The sequence below is a fragment of the Bos taurus genome, chromosome 19 (assembly GCF_002263795.3).
Source record: "Bos taurus isolate L1 Dominette 01449 registration number 42190680 breed Hereford chromosome 19, ARS-UCD2.0, whole genome shotgun sequence".
Lineage (NCBI taxonomy): Eukaryota > Metazoa > Chordata > Mammalia > Artiodactyla > Bovidae > Bos > Bos taurus.
In genome coordinates this window covers 11170912-11193992 of record NC_037346.1, presented here as the reverse complement: position 1 = coordinate 11193992, position 23081 = coordinate 11170912, and the positions used below count along the sequence as shown (strand labels likewise).

At 37.6% G+C, this 23081-nt stretch overlaps 1 protein-coding gene across 7 annotated transcripts in view; it reads right to left on the bottom strand.

Annotated features, from left to right (window-relative positions):
* The window catches only part of INTS2 (integrator complex subunit 2), a 56778-nt gene extending 34009 nt beyond the window's left edge, over positions 1-22769 (bottom strand). The window contains exons 1-16 of one of the 7 annotated variants that reach the window (XM_059878405.1): positions 21637-22769; positions 21051-21357; positions 20051-20189; positions 18335-18437; positions 17398-17511; positions 15632-15762; positions 15208-15381; positions 12349-12575; positions 10542-10667; positions 6050-6121; positions 5848-5962; positions 3940-4008; positions 2476-2610; positions 1156-1332; positions 584-688; positions 8-116 (exon numbers count right to left, since the gene is read on the bottom strand). In XM_059878405.1, the coding sequence (XP_059734388.1) occupies positions 8-116; positions 584-688; positions 1156-1332; positions 2476-2610; positions 3940-4008; positions 5848-5962; positions 6050-6121; positions 10542-10667; positions 12349-12575; positions 15208-15381; positions 15632-15762; positions 17398-17511; positions 18335-18437; positions 20051-20189; positions 21051-21357; positions 21637-21847 (2314 nt within the window). In that variant the 5' untranslated portion in view covers positions 21848-22769. The remainder of the gene's footprint in view (positions 1-7; positions 117-583; positions 689-1155; positions 1333-2475; positions 2611-3939; positions 4009-5847; positions 5963-6049; positions 6122-10541; positions 10668-12348; positions 12576-15207; positions 15382-15631; positions 15763-17397; positions 17512-18334; positions 18438-20050; positions 20190-21050; positions 21358-21636) is intronic. The other 6 variants (XM_059878407.1, XM_059878408.1, XM_059878406.1 and 3 more) reach the window with 6 other exon arrangements.
* Positions 22770-23081: the final 312 nt, after the last annotated feature.

Sequence of the window (23081 nt, the reverse complement as noted above, 5' to 3'; positions counted from 1 at the left end):
AACTTACCTAAAGTCTTGGCATTTGCTAGGAGAGCTTCTTCGTAAGACAGAATATAATAAAGCACCAAGAGCTGTGCTGTGATACTGAAACGCTGATGAAGGCGGATGTTGTCACCCTGGGGGTCATATTATAAACAATACTGTTAAATTTCACGAGTGCTTTTTTTTCCCCCTTTGGCCAAAACAGGCAGTATGTGGGATCTGAGTTCTCCAACCAGGAGAACCCCTGCCCCCTGCATTGGCAGCACAGAGTCTAAACCACTGGACCACCAGGGAAGCTCCAATGAGTACTTTTTGATAGTAAAAGCACTCAAAATAGATTATTCGGTGTTGCTACTCCCAAGCTTAAAGAAACTGGGAGAAATTATTGCTGTCTTCACATTAAACTCAAATTGATAATGTGAAGTTTAAGTTAAATTTGAGATGGCTTGAGAGAGAAAATCAACATGCTTAACAGTCTTTAAACTTCCCTGGTGGCTCAGACTGTAAAGTGTCTGCCTACAATGCGGGAGACCTGGTTTCAATTCTTGGGTGGGGAAGATCCCCTGGAGAAGGAAATGGAAACCCACTCCATCACTCTTGCCTGAAAAATCCCATGAATGGAGGAGCCTTGTAGGCTATAGTCCATGGAGTCACAAAGAGTTGGACACGACTGAGCGACCTCACAGTTTTTAAGACAGGGCTGCTTCTGAAAAAAGTTTACATTTACAGGAATCTCAAGTATTATCTGAAATTACCATGAAGAAAATAATTCCTAAAAAAAAGATAGTGTACATTTAAGTATATTTGGAGAAAAAAAGATTTACTCCAAATTTTCCAAAAATAATCTAGGTATATCTTAAATTCTCAGGAAGCTAGTTTAATGTGTTGAAATGTCACATAATCCTTTGTTAAACATACAACCTCCAAGACATTCCTTAAACTTTAAAATGGAGATTTTGAAATTCTTCTTCAAAAAGTGCCTAATCAACAAACTACATGGAATACCATTTTTTAATATTCATAAGTGATCTAAAGAACTGAATACCATTTTAAATTCAGAACCACCTAGAAGTGGTTCTCCTCTAATAATCTGGGGGAAAATGTGGAGTAAGTGTGAAGAATAAAAGAAAAATGAACTAATAAATGTTAAAAAAAACAACAACATTATTTTACCCCAGTGACTCCTTCGAAAATATTGAGTATCTCCTGTTCTGTGACTGGCTGATTTGTGGCTTCTGGATTAGATTTAGATGCAGGAGTAAGTATAGAATTTATGTACACGTCAATCAGAGGAAGTAACTGAGGATGGAGTGGAATGGAGGTTTCACAGAGCTGTCTATAAATCCAGTCCTAGAAAAGAAGGTGACAGGCACTAAATTATGGCAATAAGAAAAAGCAAGCAAAATTTTACAAGCACATATAATTTTACATGATTTATGAAAAAGTAAAACTCACTATTAACTTTTAGCAGTTGCTAAATAATATCATCCAGTTTCATAATTGCCTTTGATTTAAAAATGGAAACAATTTTTCTTTGCTAAAATTGAGAATATTGTTCCATGGAAGATAAACCTAAAAATGACAGCTTGAGTTTAGAGTTTGGACTTCAGGTTTTTAATCTATTGGTTTTTTAGTGGGAAAAACACCGTCAAGTCCCTTTTATGTCTATATTTAGAGCACCATATATGCTGCTGTAAAAGACCCCACAGCAGAAAGGCATTTAGGGAAAGGAATAGTTTCTCACAACAAGCCTCAGACAGACTAAGAAGGTGGCTCTGACAACCACATATGGGAGATTAACTATCTGCACAAATGCAGGCCAAGAAGAAACACTGGGGGTGCATTTGGACCCTTAATTCTTCTCTACTTCACTTGCAAAAAATATAAAAAGCAGAAGATACAATCAAGATGGAAAATAACTTCACTACATCATAAAAACAAGGACAATCAAATGTGATATAGCAATGCATATGTTGTTCAGGGTTCTTTATAAATAAAATAGCCTCTTAGAAAGGGTTCAAACAAATTTTTTTCTATTTTAACCTCCTGTGGGTTAAGCTTTTTCTTTAGAGGACCTGTTTGCTATAGCCAACTATATAACAAATTGAAAACATATCAAAATATGTGCAAGCTTAATATTAGAAGTCCTTGTGACAAATGGATTACAAATACTGGTCATGGCTAACCAGCAACCTTCTAAGTTTGGTAAACAAAACCAAGTATAAAGAATGGCAATTTCTTACTAAAGTTTAATGAAATTGCTAAATATCATTGAGAATTTAAAAGGAATTAGTACTATTGTACATTATAACTGAACAGCTATACTGTTTTAAAAATCTGAAATTAAGAGCCTAATTACCATAACTATGTAAGTGACGAGTAACTAAAAACCTTTCACATACAAATCCACAGTCAAGGTCTGCAAACTCAAAGAGAACTGGGAAAAAAGCATTCACTCAGATTTTAGCTTGAAGAATAAATGTAAGATCATACTTTTATTGATACTTTGTGTTTGGTGAAGGAACGACTCCTCAGAAGCTGGTAAATGCAATGAATAGGCAAAAATCCAGTAATATTGGCACTCAGGTTGCTGGTGACAGGGACTCGAACTGCATGAGCTGTGACAACCTAAAAGGGAAAAATAATAGCAATACATATGACAGAATCAGATACAAAATTATTATGAAAGAGAGAGAAGTAGCCAGGTGGACTGTCAATACTAATGCGGTCCTTTGGCGGGAGTGACAAAAACCAATCATGACATGACTTAATTATTTTGAGTGATGAGGCGGCATCACACATATGGGAATTTGTAAAGTTCTCTACTTTTTAAAAATTTACTTCTAAACACAGATACATTGCCAGGGGTTAGAGTAAAGTTAAAAAATATGCAAAATTTGGAATCATAAAATCTGGGCTCAATGACTATAATATATAAAATAGATAAACAACAAGGATTTACCATATAGCACAGAGAACTACATTTAATATAATAAACTATAATAGAAAAGAATCTTAAAAGAGAGAGGGGACATATGTATACATATGGCTGATTCATGTTGATGTTTGGCAGAAACCAACACAATTCTGTAATTATCCTTCAATTAAAAAAAAAATAAATAAGAATACAAATATATATATACACATATATATGTATAACCAAATCACTTTGTTGTATATCTGAAACTAACATAATATTGTAGATCATCTATAGTTTAATTTTTTAAAAAAAAAAAGGAAAAAAAAGAATAGTTTCCATCATTGAAAAAATAAAATATTATTAGTATTACCCATGGACAAAAGTGCTGAGACCAAATAAGAACAAGTCAATACAAGAATAAGGAATTTAGACTCTAGCCTATAACCTAGTTAGACATGGCACCTTACAGCTAAAAGGTTTAAACAGATCTCTGTTATTTTTCTCCTAACAATCCCAATTGTCAGTGAACTTCCCTGGTAGCTCAGACGGTAAAGAATATGCCTGCGATGAAGGAGATCAGGTTTGATCCCTGGATCAGGAAGGTTCCTCTGGAGAAGAGAATGGCTACTCATTCTAGTATTCTTGCCTGGAGAATTCCACGGACAGAGAAGCCTGATAGGCTGCAGCGCATGGGTTGGCAGAGTTGGACACGACTGAGCCCCTAACACTTTGACCCCATGTGAGACCCCCGTCAACAGCATCTAAGACTATATTCTTAGGTATCTACTCAAAGTCTCCAAAGTAAGCAAATTTACTTAGCACACGCTTTTCTATGTAGTAAATAGCTTTGAAAACAAATTCGAAACAGGATTTTTCTTTACAGAAGTTTCAAAGATTAAATAAATCATCATTGGAAACTAAAAAGGAATATAAAGACTATGTTATTCTCTTAAACTGAAACATACACAAGTTTTCTCACAAGGAATGTTATAAAATATAGTTAAAGAAGTACCTAAGATAATAGTTAAAACAAGTACCTGCTCAGTAAAAATTTCCTGTGTGAAGACAGTCTTCATCCTGCTCAAGGAGCTTGGCTTAATTACAATCTAAAACAACCAAAACACAACACTGTAAAGCGATTATATTCCAATAAAAAACAAGAAAAGAAAGGCTCTTTTCTACAAAAAAAAAAATAAATAAAACAAAGCAACCAAAAGATTTCAACAGCAGGTGAAAATAAAATATATGAAGCATAATTTGACTTAATATATAAAATTAACATTCAAATACTCTGTTTCAGAAGTAGCTTCTCAAACCTAACACTAAAATGTATTTTTCCTCAGGAACCAAATATGAAAGTACTTAGTGGGACTTCCCTTATGATCCAGTGGCTAGACTCTGACCTCCCAATGCAAGGGGGCCCAGGTTCAATCTCTCATCAGGAAACTAGATCCCACATACCATAAGATATATACAGCCAAATAAATAAAAAAAAATTTTAAGTACTCAGTAAACATATTATTGCATTTTAAGTCAGTGGGAAGAAGTGGATTATTTAATAAATGGAGGTGGGCTAGCTCTCTTTCTGGATAATAAACATTTGCATATGACATCATACCCCATATTAACTCCACATGTATTAAAGATTTAAATGTAAAACATGAGGCCACAAAAACACTAGAAGAAAATATAGGTGACCATTTCTATTAACCTGAGGAAAGAAAAGCACTTCTAAGCATAATAACAAAATAAGAACCACAAAAGAAACTTAATATATTACACACATAGAAAATAATTTTCACATGGCAGAAAAGACTGGGAAAAATCCTCTGCAACATATTATACTTCTCCATCTTTAAGACAATAAGGATTATAATATGCACCACTGATTTAATAGTAGCTTTTCAAGTAAATAAAGAAGGGCAAACACTATCACACTAACATTATGCATCAACTATAAAATGAATCCAAGTTTCAATATATGGTAAAATACATGTCTTGAATCAATGAAATATGATATACAAGGCATAACAGCATATCATTTATATATAAAGAGCACTTCTGAATCAGTAAAAGGAAAAATAAATCAATAAAAATCCCTATAGAAAAACTGGGACATCAATGTGTGTGTGTGTATATATATACACACACACATGCTCAGTCGTGTCCGACTCTTTGCAACCCCATGGACTGTAGCCTACCAGGCTCCTCAGTCCATGGAATTTTCCAGGCAAGAGTACTGGAGTGGGTTGCCATTTCCTTCTCCAGGGGATCTTCCCAACCTAGGGATTGAACCCGGGTCTCCTGCATTGCAGGTAGAGGCTTTACTGTCTGAGCCACCAGGGAAGCCCTTACTTAGTACTGCTTTCTATAACTTTATCCTAAGGAAGGAATCCAAAATGTGTTTGAAAATATACATGTATGGATGCCTGTGTGTATATTTACATACATAGGATATTCATCTAAGCATTATTCAGAAATTAGAAAAATCTACATGGCAAATAAAGGAATCATTAAAAATGTCACAATCAGCTCACACAATAACTACAATGCAGCCACTGAAAATTATGTTGTATTAGAATATTTATTGATATGAGGAAGTGCTCATTATATATTGGTAAGTTCATTAAAACCACTATATATATATATATATATATATATATATCAATTTAAAGAAAGAACAGATACCAGACTATTAATAGTACTTGATATCTCTGAACATGGAATTATATCTTTCCCTTCTTTACTATGTTTTCTACATAGAACATCTATTATTCTCGTAAATAATGTTTACATAATGTATTTTTTTAGAGAGCTCCTGATAAAGTTTCAAACTATTGAACAACTAAAATTACTTCAAAATAAAAACAACCTATTTGCTTAACATTACAAGAAAATGTCCAGTTAGAAACATCTTCTTTAGAAAGAAGATAAGAGGAAATTACCTTCATTCCCAAAGTGGAACAGACCAAGTCAATGATAGCACTGAGCTGGTTGCTATGAAAGTACATAGCGACCAATAATAACATCTCTCCAAAAGAAGCAGAGACGCCTGAAGTACTGTTGAAACAGAAAAGAAAATGTGAATTTCCAAAGGAAGGATAAGAAAACTTACTCAGCTATCTGATACAAATGAAGTCATCTTACCTTTCAAAGTAAGCCTCTTCTTTGATCATCCAGCTTAGCCACACTACCATCAGCTGCTCCTGTTCAGGAGTACTGTTAATATAGAAAATATATCAGAAGTCACTGGTCTAAATCAGATATACTAGCATAAGAATAAAAAAGCATTCTGGAATTATCTTTGGTGGAAATTATTTTTTCCACAAATGAATTGCTTATTGAATTGGCCATTAATTATCATTGAGATATGTAGTAGTTCTAGAGAAGAACAGAGAAACATAAATTTTCTCCATTAATAAGGACAGCCAAACCCTCTCAAAGTCTCAGTTACTACTTTTGCAGGTTGGAGAGGATAAACTTCCTCACATTCTGTAGAAAAACAAAGGTTCCTTGGGATTAAAATGTTAGAAGAACGTATATACTAACAGCCGATACTTATTTCCTATAGAAAAAATCCATAGTGTTGAAACTTAATCATTAAAAACTCACAAACTGAGTAAGAGGACAGAAGCCAGACCAACTTTTACCTGGGAAATGAAATTTAGTTTATAGAGGCATTTTGAGCAGAACTCAATATTAGAGGGAAATAAGTGATCATTATTCGAAAAAGTAAAAAGAGACAGCCAGGGGCTAACCATATATGAAGAACAGTTATAGAAATACATGAACACTGACTTGTTTCAAGCAAATTCCTAGGTATAGGTTGAAATGTACATGTCAATTTTGATCTGTAATAGTAATTTCCATTGATCCTCTTCTACTTCACTGCAGTATAAACAGGAAAAATAAAAACCAACCTCAAAGCCTGATACCCAAAACTAAGAAAATTAGAAAGGTCATGCTCAACCATACATATATTACTCCACTTATACAAGACAATGTTATGTAATAGAAAGATTACAGCCTTTAGAATCTGCCAGACCTGAGTCGGAATCTCTTGTCTGCCAATTACTGTTAGTGTGACCTTGAACAAGACATTTAAATTTCTTGTACTTTAGCTCTCCTACCTATAAAATATAAAGTAAATATTTATATTTTAGGTAATATATAAGTGTATAACTTTATATATAAAGTGTATAACTTAGGTAATATATAAGTGTATATAACTTTATATATAAAGTGTATAACTTTAGGTAATATATAAGTGTATAACTGAATCACTCTGCTGTATACCAGCAACTAACACAACACAATAAACTGACTATACTTCAGTAAAACAAACTTTTTAAAAAAATTTGATTTATTTATTTGGCCACAGAGGATCTTAGTTGTGGCATGTGGGATCTAGTTCCCTGACCAGGGATCAAACCTGGGCCCCCTGCATTGGGAGCACAGAGTCTTAGCCACTGGACCACCAGGGGAGTCCCAAAAATAAACTTTTTAAAACAAGAAATTACTTCAGGTAAAGAGAAAACACTTCATTTCATGTACTTTAGTTTCACACATTCCTAAAACACACCACTCAAATTACATTAAAGGGATTTGCTTAAAACACATAAATGCTCAGGATGATAATGAAGGACAATACCACAAAATATTGGAAAGCTGGAGCCAATAAGGAGGAGGAGGAGTAACTGACTTAGCAGACCAAGAAAGCAGAATACTAAACTGGCAGGAAGGAAAACCAATATACCACTTACACCACAGAATCCCCAAAGGGCTCAGGAACTGGCACCTCCAGGCGGTTTTGGGAGTGAGAATGAAGACAGAGACCAAATATAGACAGTCTGGATAGTCTAGTTGGACCTCCAGACCAACCCTCCACTCTGCCGTCCCCCAGCAGAGAAGAAACAAGATTGATTCTCTGGAAGAGGGAAAACTGACGGACAACCAGAGCTTTCTGCGGCGCCTTTTGGAAAGTAGAAGAATTAAGTGAACAGCTATAATGCAGGCTGAGATCTCCCAGCCCTTAACCCTCACTTTTTAACTTCACTTATGGATGTCTTCTCAGGCCTTCGCTCTCAGGCAAAAAACACAGTCTTCTCCAAGACTCTGAAAAGCCCAAGAGCTTTCTCATCTATGCGTTCAGAAATTCTAATTTGCTTTTTAGTCTCCTAATCTTAAATATGAACAATCAAGCATTACTAAACCTCTGAGAAAAATAGACACCAAAAAAAAAAAGGCAGAAAAAAAGAAACTTAGAGAAAAGAACAGTACAAATAAGACCCCTCTGATCATCATGGGTAACATCAGAGAAACCATGCCACCATGAAGCATCAGACACTATAAAGAAGAAATAAGAAGAACAAAAATGAGCTCTTAGAAGTTAAAAATTAAATAGAAGGTTGAGAAAAAAATCCTAAAAGGTAACATGAGCAGTATCTTTGTGAAGTGATTGAAACGTTCTAAAATTAGATTGTGGTAATGGCTGTACAACCTTGTAAATATACTAAAAACTATTAAATTGTACACTTTAAACTGGGTGAATTTTATGGTATGTACTCCAGTACTCTTGCCTGGAAAATCCCATGGACAGAGGAGCCTGGTAGGCTGCAGTCCATGGGGTCGCTGAGAGTCGGACACGACTGAGCGACTTCCCTTTCACTTTTCACTTTCATGCATTGGAGAAGGAAATGGCAACCCACTCCCGTGTTCTTGCCTGGAGAACCCCAGGGACGGGGAGCCTGGTGGGCTTCCGTCTATGGGGTTGCACAGAGTCGGACACGACTATAGTGACTTAGCAGCAGTAGCAAACTGTCTCCTAAAGGAGATCAGTCCTGGGTATTCATTGGAAGGTCTGATGTTGAAACTGAAACTCCAATACTTTGGCCACCTGATGCGAAGAGCTGACTCATTTGAAAAGACCCCTGATGCTGGGAAAAACTGAGGGCAGGAGAAGGAGATGACAGAGGATGAGATGGTTGGATGGCATCACCGACTCAATGGACATGAGTTTGGGTGGGCTCCAGGAGTTGGTATTGGACAGGGAGGCCTGGCGCTCAAGGGGTTGCAAAGAGTTGGACACGACTGAGCGACTGAACTGAACTGAAACTGTGTCTCAATAATGCTGTTTTTTAAAAAGCAGAACAAAACAAAGATAAGGAAAGTAAAAAAGAATAAGAAAATAAGATGATCACTACAGGAAGCCCAATATCAAAACAAGAGGAGGTTTCACAGAAACCAATGTGAAAGACAAATCCGTTCACAGAAATTTCCTAGAACTGAGCAATGTGAGTTCCCAGGTTGAAAAGGTTAACTAAATACCTAGGAGAAAGGACAAAAACAGACCCATACAACAGCACATCACCAAAAAATTTCAAAACCCTAGAAACAAAAAGTTAATCCTTCATGCTCCCATATTTTAAAAAAACAAGCCACAAAAAAGGACCAGGAATCAGAATGTTATCAGATTCCTCAATGGTAACACTGGAAGTTAGAAGACAATACAGCAAGACTTTCAAAATTCTCAAAGGAAATTATTTCCAACTTAGAACTCTATACCTCATCAAACTATCAACCAAGGGTTAAAGTAGAATAAAGACATTTTCAGAAATAGCCTAAATAATTTAATAATCTAAATAATGTAATTAATCTAATTAATCTAAATAATTTACCTCCTACATACCCAACTCTAAAGAAGCAAAATGAGGAAGCAAATGAAAAAAGATGGAGACATAAGATGCAGGAAATAGGAGACCCAACAAAGAAGAGTTAAAGCGAGTCCCCAGAATAATAGTGAAACGCAATTCCAGGATGAGAGCTGTGTATCTGGTGCAGAGGCAACCAGTTCAGATGCAAGGGGGTCAAAAAGCTTCAGGACGGACTGCCTCAAGAAAATGAAACCAAAAGAATAACTAATGAGCCCGAACATCTTGAGAGGAGGGTTAGATTGGCAGAGAGTTTGAAACTGCATTAATCTAAGTACATAAAACACCAAGCAAATGAAAAACAAAGAACAAAAGCAAACAGGACAATTCTTAATGGAAAAACAAGTTTTGCTAAAGAAAAGTAATCATCTATCGCTTGGCTGAGCTCCCAAGAGTGTAACTTAAACAATAAAGTACTGATCAAAGCAAAATAATAATAACTTATGTACAGGGAGAATGGAGAGATACAAAGGATACAGAGAAGGTTGAGGACAGAGAGAAGGAGAACTGATTTCTCATTCTCATAGTGGGACGTCAACAAATACTCCTAAAACAAAAAAATCAGGACGTGGCAAATACAGACATAGTAATAAAGATGTGGGAGTCAAAACCAGAAGAATCACCTACAAGAACTGAAAGAAGCTGCCTCTAGGGAAGCAAAAAACAGGGCAAAAGGGATCAGGACGACCATTTGTCTCAAACCTTGAAGAGCTCCTTTGAATCCCTTAAATATATGTATATGAAACTTTGACAAAGACAAACGAAAGAACTGGCATACAGGAGATGCTATTGACACCCTTCTATTAAATGATAATGCCAATGTCCACACCTAGATCACTTTTGCAGTAAGTTAATTAATTCTATATATTGTTTTAATAAATAAACAAAAGCAGACCTTGGGAAAATAGAACAAGTATACAGCTGGGTACCTGACAAGTGTAGAAAAGGCCAGTAGCATGCAAAAGGAGAGTGAAACGAAGCGAACCCCAGCCGGTGTCGCAGGAGGACGGCTTGTCATCAACTGCAGTAATTGCTCAGCTTCTTCCTCAGTTGGTCTAAAAAAGGAATACACTATTAGGTTTTAGTTTTTTCAGTGGAGAGAAGGAAGAAGAGGGGACTTCTCAACAGTTCAACCTTTCAGATATAAATCCTAAGCTTTGAAATGATACCTCACTATTTACAAAATCTTTAATATCTTAAGATGTCAAAAGCAAAGCTGTTGAGTTTGCAACCAGTGCTCTTCCTCAGACACAAATACAGGTAGTCCTCACTTTGCATGGTAGTGTGCGACCACAAAAATAACCATGCAAGCTGAAACTGCGTCATGATCTTAGTAATCAGTGGGGAAAATTACAACCGTTCCATTACCTCTAAAATTTCTGTCAAGACATTACAAACTCTGTTGGTTATAATGCCTAAGGAAACTTTTTAAAACAGTTAAACTAATATTTATATAGCATTCTATAATTGAATATATTAGAAACATCAGGAATTCAAGTGTTGTCTTTATAAGATTTATCAAGAGCAGTTTAAACAGCCCTTGCCATTTTCTCGTTGTATAACTTATAGAGTGAGCATCTTCTCTAGGCCTTGATGACTTATCATACCCTTCCCTTCGAAGTTTGGATCAGCTGTCAACATTTCATCCTGTGTACTCTCAGTCATGAAATATTTGAGTTCCTATAATGCAAAGATTTTTGCCACCATCAGTCTTCTGGAGGTCTTCATCCTTTTGGTCCCAGTGACTTCCCTCCAGTTCACCTTCACGAAATTCATCTGGCTATCATACCTAGGGTCTCTCAAATGTCAACATTCTCAGTCAACTATTTCTTCTATTTAGGTTTGGTTCAAATGTCACTTCTGCTGTTAACCACTTTCTCTTTCTTTGCTACACTTTCATTTTTATTGGCCAATTCCCTCTTTCAATTATTCAATTTTGCAAAATATCACATAGGTTTATTCACTGAGAGACGAGGAGGCAGAACTACGACCCAACTTTGCTGTCTGTTCATGAACTGAGTGATAGTTGTTTATGGACCAGTTGCCAAAAGATTTTAAAAGAAATCCTATGATTGGTCACTAATCACAATGTGCTTCCACATAGTGACATGTGGCTTGAAAGTTTTCAGTAAACTTTGTACTTTGGTTAATGATAATAAATAAGAATTTGGTAAATGACTCACATAACTGATACATTACTTGTTGAGGGAGCAGTGTTATTTGATTAAAGTATGTTAACTGAAACTCATATGTATTGGGGTCATGAAAAGTGAGGACTATATGTATAACAGTTGAGGACATTAATCAAAAAGATATAGTACTGTGTCTAAGAAATCTTGTGCTTAGTAATTACAGATCAACTTTGAACAATCTATGATCTCAGTTGTAAAAGGAAACAGGGCAGATTTACTTCGGCTAGCTGTATGGGTTACATAAAGGATCCCTCTCAATCATTCACACAGTCATGTCAAGCTGCGGCTAAGTCATAGGTTTCTTAAACTGCTCTGGCTCCTCCCATATTTATATAATTCTATTTACGATCAGACTAAAATAGATGCATACATCCCAACTAGGAAAGTTCTGCCTTGGGACTTTCTTCTTGACATAGGTCAACTTACTACCTGAGCCCAACAGAAAACCCAAATCCTCTGAATAAAGGGCCTATGGCTCACTTTCTTGGGATTAGAAACAAGAAAGTAAAATGACAAAAAGGTAAAAGATCAAATTATTGAATACTTGAGTCCAGCGATCCCCATCAAAGCACAGTACAGACGTAAGAGTGCACTGGCTTTCACAACATGCTCTTCTTTCAGCCCCGAATACACAGATACATTGGGCTCCAGCTCCACATCAGCTTCTTCCGCAATGCGGGTACTTCTTACTGTGGGGAGAATGCCCATCAACTCCAGAAGAAGCTGCCTTCTCATTTGCCAAAGGACAGAACTACTGGTCTCTCTTTTTCTCTGGAGGAAATATGGACCACAAAAGGAAGAAAGCAAGGAGAACTTACTAAGTCAAAAGGAAGTTCAAACAAAACTCTCCAGTTAGACACCTGTAAATGATCCATTTGAAAGTGAAAGTCGCTCAGTCGTGTCCGATTCTTTGCAACCCCATAGACTATACAGCCCATGGAATTCTCCAGCCCAGAATATTGGACTGGGTAGCTTTTCCCTTCTCCAGGGGATATTCCCAACCCAGGGACCGAACCCAGGTCTCCCGCACTGCAGGCGGATTCTTTACCAGCTGAGCCACAAGGGAAGCCCAAGAATCCTGGAGTGGGTAGCCTATCCCTTCTCCAGCAGATATTCCCAACCCATGAATTGAACCAGTGTCTCTTGCATTGCAGATGGATTCTTTACCAACTGAGCTATCAGGGAAGCCCTGATCCATTTAAGGAGGCTGTCATAACTGCAGAGTATCATTTTAATCCATTGAGCAAACTCACTGGTTCATTTGACAAATAATCTACTCACTCTTGGCTTCCCTGGTGGTTCAGACAATAAAGAATCTTCCTGCAATGCAGGAGACCCAGATTCAATCCTTGGGTCGGGAAGATACTGTGGAGAAGGGAATGGCTACCCACTCCAGTATTCTTGCCTGGGAAACCCTTGAACAGAGGCCTGGCAGGCTACAGTCCACCAGGTTACAAAAAGTCAGACACAACTGATCAACTAACACTAATACTATTCACCCTAATTTGGACAGGTTGTACAGAAAACACTAAATAAATGATGATTTGAAATGTAAAATATCATGTAAATGATGCTTTCAAACACATAAAGACTAGTGGAGTCTTAAGTACAAAGTGCTCAGATTTGGGGCTTGGATTTAAATCGACAGAAGGGCTTGGATTTAAACAACAGCCCTGCTATTAACTACGTATGTTTAGATACATAAGTTAACCTCTCTCAGCCCCAACTTCCTTAAATGAGAAGGAAACTAATATTTTATTAATAATATTTAATTCCCAGGACTGCTGGAATTAGGGGTTTACAAGCCTGTCACCCCCACAGCTCTTCAGGCAGGGACAACATCTAGTCATCTCATACTCAGGAGGGCCTGACTTATGCCTGACATACAGCAAGCACTCAATATCTGTTAGATGAATGAACTAACAAAGATGATAAATATGAAAGCATTTCTAAACCACAAAGGGCTCGGGAAAAGTTGTTATTTTTAGAGTTTCAGAGTAAAATATGGTAAAATTTGTTTTAATAACAATGTTAGACACAAAGAACAATTACAAACAAGAGGCTTATACCAAGAGCTTAGCACAGTGCCTGAAATATACAAGGTACACAAAAAATGTCAACCTCTGGCAAAATTTAAAATTAGTTTTCAAATGGATTATAAATAAAGAAGAACTTGGATAAAGAAAAGTATAGTGAGTTAATGGCATAAAAAAACAGACTGTAGAAGGATCTAAGCAGTATATCTGCTACTGTGAAGTTCACAGACCTCAACAAGTTAAAAACCTTTCTGCATTAGTTCCTGTGTAGGGACAGAACTCTATTCACAGTTATCATGAGATGTTTTTGAAAAGGTACAATATTTTGCAAGTCAAAAACTCTTGTAAAATATAATATATATTCATCAATAAAGGGATACATGTAGTCGATACACACAATAAAATATTAGGCTTAGAAAGGAAGGAAATTCTGACACTTGCCATAACATGCATGAACCCTGAAAACATTGTGCCAAGTAAAAAGAAGCCAAACGCAAAATGAGAAATATTGTATGATTCCACATTCAAGAGGTACCTAGAATGGGCAAAGCCATAGACACAGAAAGTAGAAGAGAGATTACCCAACACTGGGAGGAAGGGGGAATGGGAAGGTATTGCTTAATTGGTAGAGAGTTTCTATCAGATGATGAAAGAGTTCTGAAAATGAACAGTGGTGCTGGCTGCAGAATACAGTAAATGTAATTAATGCCACTGAACTGTGCACTCAGATCAAGATTCAAATGGTAAGTTTTATGTCATATATATTTTACCACAATAATTTACATATGTGTGTATATATATATGAACCATAGTCTACAATAACAACTTATGGTGATGATCTAATATAGCAGTTCTCGTGTGTCTGACCCAGAAACCTGGAGATGACCAATACTTCCAGGGGGTCCAAAAAGTCAGAATATCTCAACATTACAGACCTTTTTTACTCATTTTCCCACAAGTATATAGTGCAGCTTTTCTGAAGGCTTCTATTAAGCCAGACGTTAAAGAGATTTGCAACAAAGTACAATGATATCACTCTTCTTGGTAAATTTTTCTTTTGCAAAAAAATTAATTTTCTATTAAAAAAAAAGTCACATTTAATAACATTAGGATTATTTTTAAATAAATTAAATAAATATTTCAAAAATTTCAGTTTTCCTTTCTAGTATGGTAAATATCAACAGATAACGGCCAACACAAAAGCGCTTTGTGTCCTCAATGATTTATTGTAAAATCTCAGGAAGTCCTGAGACTTAAGAAGTCTGAGAGCCACTGCCCTAATGACATCATTCTAAAAGTGTTTCTTCCTCCTTTACTAACTACTAACATAGCTTGATCCTTGGCCTAAACACATATTTCTCCCTCACCTGCTGTCCATTTCGGATAAAAGTTCCAAACCAGGTCCGGACTTTCGCATTTGTTCCAAGAAGCAAACCACTAACGAAACAAACCAAGTCACTCACTCCATCTTCACTAGCTTCATTTTTAGTATGATCCAATGTCAAAGCCACTCCGAGACCTGGCAAGTGACATTCTTCCACCTAACAAAGCAAAGAAAACAAATTGAACTCAGTATTATAAGGAGAAGGGCCAGGATTATCCAGAATCTGAAGCATCTAAAGTTTAGGGGAAGACATAGCACAAAGCACAAAAATCTAGAGAAGAAGGTAATATATCCGGTATATAATTCCAAATCTCTGCAAGATTCAAAAAAAAGGTCCTGAAAAAAAAAAAAGTTCCTGGTCCTAATATAAAGGCTTTGGTCTCATAAAAATAGTTAAGATCTCTTACCACCATGCCTCGGACCTTCAAGGCCTGAGAAGGATTCATTTTACATAAGAAGCGTAAAGCATCCGTCCTCCGCCTTCCTCCAAGACTCTCTTCGTCTTGTCGTTCTCCATTTTTGATCAGGCCCCTACAAACTGAACATTTAGTAGCCTCTGTTACTTTAAGCTTTTTAAGTAAGATGTCAGAATCAATGTTTTCAGCCTTGACAATCATTCATTTACACAGATTAGATATTACAGAAGAAAAGGATCAGGAAACATGAAAGCATAGCAATAGAAACTGGTTGAAATCCAGCAGAGTGAGAAGAGCCTCAAAAAATGAAGTGATCCATGGAACATCAAGTAGTTCTACATACTTGTAATTAGAGTCTCAGAAAGAGAAAAAGAATGAAAGACAAACATGTATTTGAAGAAATTTTTCCAAATTTGATGAAAACTATAAACCTAGAAAATCGGTGAAACCCAAGCAGGAGAAACACTAAATCATAACACGATTTATCATAATCCAATCTCTGAAAACCAGTGATGAAGAAAAAATCTTAAAAGTAGCCAGAAAGGATAAAAAAATGAATAAAAGTAGCCAGAGAGAAAAAAGAAATATACAGAGGAACAGAGATAAAAATGACCACAGCCAAGAGAATAACATCTTTAAAGAGCTAACAGAAAATGTCAACCTAAACCTTCATGGAATAGTCAGTAAATCTCTTAGAAACAAAAAGAAAATAATATTAATACTTCCATTTTACAAGTAAGAAGTTAAGTACCTCGATGGAGATCACACAAAGAGTGAGTCACAAAGCCAGAAATTATGAACCCCAGATCTAGCGCTTTTTTCTCCTTGACTCTCAATTTGCAAAACATCTTGCTCAATAAATGTAATTTTTATATCACTCAGACCCAAACCACAATCTTCAGCTACTAGCAGTTCGAAACACAGGTGAAAATTTTAGTTGATTTTTCGCAATTTCTACCCTATACTTTTCTGCAAGCTGACAGCAATAAGGCTAAAATACGGAAGTCTGATTGCTGGTATTTCTGATCCATATATCTCATGTTGCCCTCTGGCTATTTCACAGATAAATATCCTCTCCCCTTTGTTCAATGAACACAGAAATTATAGATTCTATGTCTTTAGTATTTTTTACTTCCCTATTATAGCACTTGCGACAAATGCAAAAAAAAAAAAAAAACGCTGCATACTCATTGTATTTACATTTGTAATTTCCAAACAATTTTGAATTCTCTAAATTCAGTATTTCTATAATTGTTTATTGTTTAGTGACTAAGTTGTGTCCGACTCTTTGCAACCCCGTGTACTGCCAGGCTCCTCTGTCCATGGGATTTTCCAGGCAAGAATACTGGAGTGGGTTGCCATTTCATTCGCCAGGGGATCTTCCCAACCCAGGGATTGAACCTGCATCTCCTGCACTGGCAGGCAGATTCTTTACCACTGAGCCACCTGGAAAGCCCATTTCTACAGCATTCACTAATAAATTTTCAAAAAATAAAATCTCAGATAAAACCTTATAAATGTTTCTTCTTAGCTCAAAAAATAGGTCCCACACATGCCCAAGCAAATCTCTTCAATATCCCTTTTTGTTATTGCTATTGTTTTATTTTTATTTTCTTTTGTTTTTGGCCATGCTGCATAGCAAGATCGTGGTTCCCTGACCAGGGATCAAACCCACACCCTCTCCACTGGAAGCATGGAGTCTTAACCACTGGACCACCAGGGAAGTTCCCAATATTCCACTTTAAAATTGCATTTACCTTCATTAAAACTATCAGGAACATTGGCCACCAACAGACACAAGAACCAGGCACCGTTTCTAACATGGAGCAAGGCTTCAGCTACATCAACTATAGGAAGCAGGGAAGGGAGCTCTATAAGAAAACAAAATCAGTGTTATTACTAAGGAGTGATATTTCATTGTATTATACATCAAACATCTTTGACATTTCACCAATGATATTTAAAAGCAAATAAATCAATGTACTTTCTTTTCACAGTCTCGAGCTGACTTGTCCAGTAGGGCAGCCACTAGCCACATGTGATTATTTAAATTAAGCTAAAAATAGTTCTGCTCCTCAGTCACACTTGCCACATTTCAAGTACTCCAAAACTACACGTGGCTAGTGGCTACCGTATGGAACACAGAACACTGTCATCGCCGCTGTGGTGGACGGTGTTGGCCAAAAAAGTTACTTTGATGAAAAGTTTCTCTGCATTTCTGTGTCTACTATCTTTTCATTCTGATCATGCACACTTGTTATAAAGAACCCAGAAAATACAAAAAGCACGAAGAATAAAAATAAAGTCAGCTCTAATCCCATCACTCAAAGTTAGTAATTTGCAAGATCTGATTTTAATTCACCTATGAGTATCACTGCACTTTTAACAAAACTAGGATTTTATTCTACTTACCCTTTTGCCACCTGCTTTTTTCATTTAACATATATTGTGAACATTTTCCAAAATGATTAAAGTTCTTCAAATATACACCATTTTAATGGCAGCAGAGTACACCCTACTATGGAAATAATATAATTTATTTAATCATTGTGCTACTATTAGTCCTTTTGACCTAAACTTTTAAGGTATATTCTTAATTAGGTGAACTTTCAAATAACACAACATTCCAGGTTAAGAAGTTACACAGTTATCGTTTAACAGCATCTGAAATATGTCTTAGCATTCATACAGTACCTGCTTGTAAAATACAAAGTACATCTGCAGCTTCCTCCAAGTAGACTGGGCTCTCAAATAGCTCAGATGATTTAAAAAAAAATTCTCCACTGGACTCAGATACCTTGAAAAGAAAGAAAGAAAAATGATGAGCTCTCTTAGTTTCAGGTAATGAATTGGATCCCTTACTATGCTTGCAATTATTTGTTGAGCTTACAGACCATGTCTCTTAATAGCCATTAACATACGGTAGAAGAACATGCAGGACTGGATGAATTTGTACCAATTTAACCACAATTAGTCAGTCACATTACTATTCCAGACATGCAATATAACTCTTACTAATTTATTTCTATATAAATATTTGGAGACATCTGGAGTTAAAGACAAGCCAAAGATGTGAACCAGGAATGCTACCTAGGTCACTTATTTCGTTACAGCCATTAAGAAAAAGATACAGGAAAATATTAGTTAAAATTAAAGATTAGATAAAGGAATTCCCTGGAAGTCCGTGGTAAGGATTTCATGCTTTCACTATCAAGGGCCCAGGTTCAACGCCTATTTGGTGAACTAAGATCACACAAGCCACATGGCATAGCAAAAAAATAAGAAAAAGAAAAAAAGAAAATGAAAAAGAAAAAATTAAAGAGTATGAGTACAGAGGAAAAGAGTTGAGGTAAATAACTTTGTAATAGGAAAAAAAATTAAGATTTATAACATATCTTAAAAACTACCTAGAACTAAACAAATCTCTCCCTTATCAGTATTTTCTTCGGAAACAGAATTTAGGTTTTATTGGTCCACAATTTATAAAATTAAACTTTATTTATTATAAAGTAACTGACCTTGAGATTCTCAGAGTAAAAAACATCTGTTTCTCAAATTCTGAGCCCCATCTCACATAAGATGTCTTAATATCAAGATCCAATTTGTATGGTAACTCCTGACAGTCACAAATTTAAAATTCGGATTTTCAGTTAACCATCATCACCCAAAGTCCATGACCTAATCTATGTACACCTGAAATAAAACACTGAAAATCTTCAGCGAAAATAAATAAAGCAACTTATCTTTTTGCTGAGACAAGAGGCTGAACAAATATCCCACATCCAATTCGCCTCAATATTCCCCACTCACTGTTATGTATGATGTATGTAATTCACTCAGTACCTAAAGGAGTCACACATATTTTGAAGAATCACGTACATACTTCACATATTTACTGTGGGAAATCATATCTTATAGAGATATTATCAACTTTGGTGATTTACAAGTCTTGAGCTATGTATCTATTAAGAAGTCATCGTATGGACTCCATACAGGAAAAAAAAAAAACCACCTTACGATACAGAATGCAGAGCAGACATAAATGAGAGAAAACAGCAATTATAAAACAGCCTTCAAAAGGAGGCACTTAATATCCGTTCAAGCCTTTGAAAGGAAGACACTTGATTAACAAATAGGATATGTGTCGAAGAGGATGGAAGCTGCCTGCCTTCCTGCCTGTTTCTACCTTTTCTTTTCTTTTTTTCGCTGCATCAGGTCGCAGTTGCAGTACAGGGGCTTAGTTGCCCCGGCCATTTGGGATCTTAGTTCCCTGACCTGGAATCAAACTTCCCCTACACTGGAAGGCAGATTCTTAACCACTGGACCACCAGGGAAGTACAGCCTGTTTCTATCTTTTATGTGTAGACATCAAATCATGCACATTTTGAGCTGTGATTAAAATAAATGCACCTTGTTCATAATCGCCAACAGTTCACTAAGCACAAGACGCAATCGACGAGGTGAATCACTGTGTTCAAACTCTAAAGTCAGTCCATGCTGAAGCTGTGATACCAGGATGCTCTCTCCACTGCCTCCTCCAAGTTTATGCCTAATAAAGTACACACATGTAAAACAATTATGAGAACACTGGCACAGAAATAAAAGCATAAAAACTATCTTTTATAGAAATAATCTACAAAAGAATGTATGAATTCTTCTGATATATTTCATGAATGTGTTACTTCTGAATACTATATTGTCTATTTCAGAGATATACAACCTGTGTAAAGACTCCAATCACAACTGACAGGTTAACACGCACTTCCATTAATAACAGTGGCTCACAACTGGACCCACAATGGGCAAGGAAGGACAAAGCACGCCTCAAACTTGGGGAACTCAATGTAAGCTTAACAAGCTCCCAGGAGACTCCAATAAATCCTTTTGCTCTTAGGAAACTTACTCTATCCACTTCCCACTGAGAGCAACTGGCCTAATCATTTGAGCCTGCATACATCCATAAGTCAGCTCAGGCTGTTTTTGCAACGCCATGGACTGTGGCCCACCAGGGTCCTCTGTCCATGGGATTTCCCAGGCAAGAATACTGCAGTGGGTTGCCACCTGTCTCCAGGGGACTTTCTCGACCCAAGGGTTGAAATGGCATCTCCTCTATTAGCAGGCAGACTCTACTGTCTGAGCCACCAGGGAAGGTCTGAATACAAATGTATATACAACCAAGGTTCTCAGCACATTTCACAATACAGAATTCAAATGATCCTAGAATTTTAATTATAAATAAAAAATAACTTTAAAAAAATGCTCTCCAAAGTTTAGAGTCCCAATCTTCTCTTTTTTGGAAGAATGCGCTGCGATAAGAAGTCCTAAAAAGCTCCAAAAAATTTTGATTTCCTTTTTTTTTTTAAGCATATCCAAGTAAATACCAATGCACATATTATACAATGTTCATTACCTAAGCTGTTGCTCTTTGCTGGCATCCTGTTCTAAAGCATGAAAGTCCACAGACAGCAGCGCAACAATAGAATTGACAGCTTCCACTCCAGAGAGAAGACGAAGGATGAGTTTTTTATCCTGAGCCCAGCTTTGGCTCTGGTCAGCAGGGGCACAAAGTGCCATCCGCACCAAGCAGGGCAGGAGAAGTCTCAATTCGGGATCACTTAAAGATGCCAAACGAACAACATCCACCTTCTGCATTGCCTCAAAAGCAAAAGGACTGACAAACTGAAGGCTCGTACACTCGGTCATCGTCACTGTTGATCCTAGTGGTTAAAAAAAGAAAAAAACGATGATGTTTGGTGGAAACCAATGCAATGTTGTACAGTCTTACAGTAAATGCAATACTTATAAATCCTTCAATTAAAATTTTTTTAAAAAAGCAAGAAAGTAGGGGTATAACTGCACATATACGAATGCCCCTCTTTTTAAAAACTCTGAAAAATGTGGTTTATCTTATATGTTGGCACTATTCCTGGCACAATTACTGACTCCCTGTGTTTCTACTGCCATCTGGAAAATGAGAAAGAAAATAGTATACTAACGTCTTCCAGCCTCAGGGATCTTCTGTTCTAATACTCTCATTTTGCAGAGAAAAAAGAGGAAAGCCAGAGAGATTAAGTTACAGGCCCAGAGGAGTATTACTAGTCGGCGGCAAAATCTAAAGTTGAACCCTCCTCTACTAAATCCCAGTGCAACACCTTCTCCACTATAGCAGTCATCTGAGGGCCACAATCCAAAGTAAAAGAACAGCATAACTAAGAATGCTCATCTTCAATACCTCTTTAATCTCGCATGCCTACCCAGAACATGTAAAGAACTGTTAGGTTCTTTTTCCCACCCTCCACGGGTTGGCAGAAGCACTGGTAAACTGCCTCACCAGCCAGAAGCTATGCCAGCTTCAAAGCTCTGGAGACCAGAACTCTATCCTATATCCCCTGTTACTAGGTTAAAAAAAAGGAAAAAAGAGAAAAGAAAACAGCTGCGGAGGTCCAATTAGCTCCTAGCAGAAAGGAGAAAGCTGAATCCCACTTGAGCACTTCTCAAGAGTAATCAGAAACAAAAAAACTGGTAGCCAAAGCCATCCCCTCAGAGACCCATAGACTAGCAGGATCATGCGTAACAAGAGCCGTGAGCAGAAACGTTCTGCTTTTCAGCAAGAGGAGCTGGCCTTTTAACAGAGGGGCGGGCTGAGAGAGCAGAGGCAAGGAGACCTGAGCGCTCATAGGTCTCGCCCTCGGGCGTAACGTGAACCAACCAGTCCCTCCGCTGGAGAAAAGTCGGGCCGGTGGCGGACACGGACCCCGAAACGCTCCGAGGCCTTAGAAGCGGGAGCCTTATACCTTCAGGTCTACCCTCCGGCCTCCCGGGACCCCACACGGATTCCGCGCCCTACCGGCGGGGCGCGGTAGAAATCCAGAGCGCGGTCCGAGGTTGGGCCTAGTTGAGAACCCGGCTTCCCCAGCCCTACAGCTCTGCCCTGAGTCGACCTGGGCACCAAAAACCCCAGACGTCGGGATCAATCAGGCCGGCGGTGCGACGGGGGCTGGATGGGGACACCGCGCAAAGGCAGAGCCTGGACTGCAGGGACGGAAAAGCTGAGGCGACTGTTTCCACCCGCACGCAGCACCTTCATTCATCCCCAGCGTCTGGCTCCGGTCGGCCACCGTACTGGACTGAGAGGAAGGCTCGCTGCGAGAGGACACCCGGAGGCGTCGGCGGTGACGCAGCGGCGCGCGTGCGCGGCCCCGCCCCTTCCTCCGCCTCCGTTAGCGCTACTTCACCCTGGATGGCTGTTTCCAGTCTCATTTCCAGAGCATACCGGCTGAATCCTTTTAGCTAAATCATTAAGCCTCTTCGCGCTGCCGTGTCATCATCACCGGATTACTGTGGCATTCAAATGACAGCGTTATGTAAAATGTTCAGGTTGCCGCACGGTTCAGTTGGCCAGAACGCTAAATGGAAACCAGACAGTTACACCTTTCCGTCT